The sequence below is a fragment of the Penaeus monodon genome, chromosome 31 (genome assembly GCF_015228065.2).
Source record: "Penaeus monodon isolate SGIC_2016 chromosome 31, NSTDA_Pmon_1, whole genome shotgun sequence".
Classification (NCBI taxonomy): Eukaryota; Metazoa; Arthropoda; class Malacostraca; order Decapoda; family Penaeidae; genus Penaeus; species Penaeus monodon.
This window is the reverse complement of record NC_051416.1, coordinates 21,694,892-21,697,540: the sequence shown is the minus strand read 5'-3', so window position 1 is coordinate 21,697,540 and position 2,649 is coordinate 21,694,892. Positions and strand designations below refer to the sequence as shown.

The window sequence follows — 2,649 nt, the reverse complement described above, 5'->3', positions numbered from 1 at the left end:
TCATCTTGTTATATAATAATATGTGTTGACTTACAGAAGTCACACTGAAGCAAATATTGATCTGGGAGTGTATTTCTTGAAAGTTAAATGCATTGTCATTCCTCTTAGAGAATGACTAGTCTTTGTCGCACTCATGAATAAACTTGAATTACCTTTTTTTTACAGTTTGTAAGCGGTAATTTATTAAGATAATTATCTTCTTTTTAATTCTCCTTAATATTTTTTTCTTCTTCATTGTCATTCTTTTACCTTTTTTTCTTCATTCTCAGATTAGGACCAAGACCTTCAGTATGTCAAGAAGAGATTGCACATGGAGGCTTGTGCAAAGGAATTTGGTGTTGTCTTTGAAGGAAATAATTATATAAAAAGTACAGTGCAGCTTTAAAAATAAAGCAAGGGTTTGCTTATTCCAAGTGTACTATGAAGTTTTTTAATTATATATAATAAAGTGAGCAGATAAGGATTTATTTTAAATTCTGAATTAGAACCATAATTAAATGGTTTCTGAAAATCTTTTTTGTACAGTACTTTGGGAGCCAAATGACATTAGCTGGAATGTGACTGTTTCTTTTCTTTGTCATGAAATAGTTGCCGTGAAGACTCCCGGGGATGGAAGCAAAGATTTTAAGTGATGGGCTAGACCAATTTCCAGGCTCACAAGCAGTACACGTCTGTTGCCCTGAGAATATGTCAGAGTCAAGAAGCAACCATAGTACTGAAATGCTGGCTGGCCATTTGTCAGTGCAAGGGGACTGTTACAGCTTCAGATACCAGCAGTCTTTGGATGCCACAAATGCCTCTACATCGTTGAGTTCTGCATGTGACATCCCTTTTCCTTGCAACACTACACATCATCTCAGCACTGCAAAGAGAGGAAGAGGAAGACCAAGAAAAAATATCTTGAACTACCACAAGATCTTGGATACCTCCAAAGCAATAAAGAAAAGAGGCCGACCAAAGAAAACTATTGAGCTGGGAAAAAAAATGGATAAAAGAGGTGTCCAGATGCCATGCAATACTGCTTCCGTGACCAGAAAGAGAAAGCTGGATGAAAACGCCTATACCCCCAATAGTAAGAGAATCAGATTCGGTGAGTCTTCTGCAGTTGAGTGTCATATTGAACCAGAGGAAAAAGAGGCAGATATTGGTATTTTCCTCGACACTGAAGGCTCTTTGGAACTTCAGACATTGCCAGAAAGGGAAGAAACATGTCAAAACTCAGATTTGAGTATGCCATATATAAATTTTAAGTGTCTAGGTGCTAGTGGTGAAAATGTAGTCAGTGAAGATCAGAAAATGAGAATACATACACAAAGAAATAGTTCTGTTTTAAAACAGGATTTTATTCCCTTTTCAACAGCTGATGATGCACCATCAAGCAATGATTGTAACTCAAACAGCAGACAGGAAATACTTTCTGTAAATTCAGTTCATCCAGACGATATAGTGTACGATGTCTTACCATGGTGTAAGGAAATAGATGACCTGAGGCCAGGGTCTGTCATACCTTCAAGTAAGGAAGGTGGTACTACATATGACCTCTTATATCAGTTTAAAATAGATGCAGGACGTTTCTTAGAAGAAGCTACCGGTCTAACTATATACGTCTTCACAGAAAGTCGCCCTACTCCAGCAAATAAGACCCCCTTGGCACTTTTTATTCAAATGTCTAATGGACATCTTCTAAGAATTAAATGCCAGCATTCTAGTTTAAATTTAAGTCTGCCCATACCTGTTAACAGACCAAATATCTCCAGTGATGCCATTTACTGCAGTACCCCAAGACCTCATGACCACAGTATAGATGCAAGACAAACAAAATCAGGAAAGGAGAAACAGCCAGCAAGTTACATTCAGGACAAGAGAATCCTCGAGAGTCAGAAGGACTGGTTTATTTTCATACAGAGGATGTGCTACATTTACCCAGAAATTACAGATAAGCAATGGCAACCCTATGTGAAGTTGACAAAGTTCAACATGAACATATTTGATGGACGTTATAGGGATTTTAAGGATCAAGATTATCCAGAAGGTAGTGGAGGTGACAGAAGTACAAAAAACTCTTTGAGGACAGGTAGATTTAATAATGCGCAGTGGGATAAAACACCAAGACATCCAGGTTGCCAAACTCATACCAGCAACAATGAAAGGACATACACATGCACAGAAGGCTGCCCTGAACATTTTCTATTTCATGGAAAACTCTCCCCACCATTAAGTTCTTGTTGTTCCAACCCAGAGGTACGCTTCTTTCACACCATTCGGATTCTGGAAACAATCTGCATGTCTGAGATAATGGCAATAGTTTCACTCCACATACAAAGGCAGGAAGCAGAAAGGCATGCAAGTAAGAATCTTCACACAGAGGAATACATACCCCTTAGTAGCACGAAGAGCAAGGTCAAGAGTACTCATAGGCTGAAGGAGGAAAGTGATTGGGAAGCAATTTTGAAAGGAACCTCCAGGAAAGCTGTTGCAGAGCATACGAGAAAAGAGAACAGTTTTGAATGTTTTTCCATGCGCAAGAAATATTCTAAAACCACAAAATTATGTAACTTTGTCTTTCCCAAGAAAAAAAGCAAGACATTGAAAAAAAAGAAGAAATACCAGAAAGTAAAAGATCTATGTGAAAGTACTTTGATTAAGAAG

At 38.0% G+C, this 2,649-nt stretch overlaps 1 protein-coding gene across 1 annotated transcript in view; it reads left to right on the top strand.

Moving 5' to 3' along the window:
- Positions 1-274: 274 nt before the first annotated feature.
- LOC119593100 overlaps positions 275-2,649 on the top strand; it is a gene marked incomplete in the record, with an annotated part of 11,055 nt that continues 8,680 nt past the window's right edge. The window contains 1 exon segment of the mRNA XM_037942064.1: positions 275-2,649. Coding sequence (XP_037797992.1) covers positions 610-2,649 — 2,040 coding nt within the window.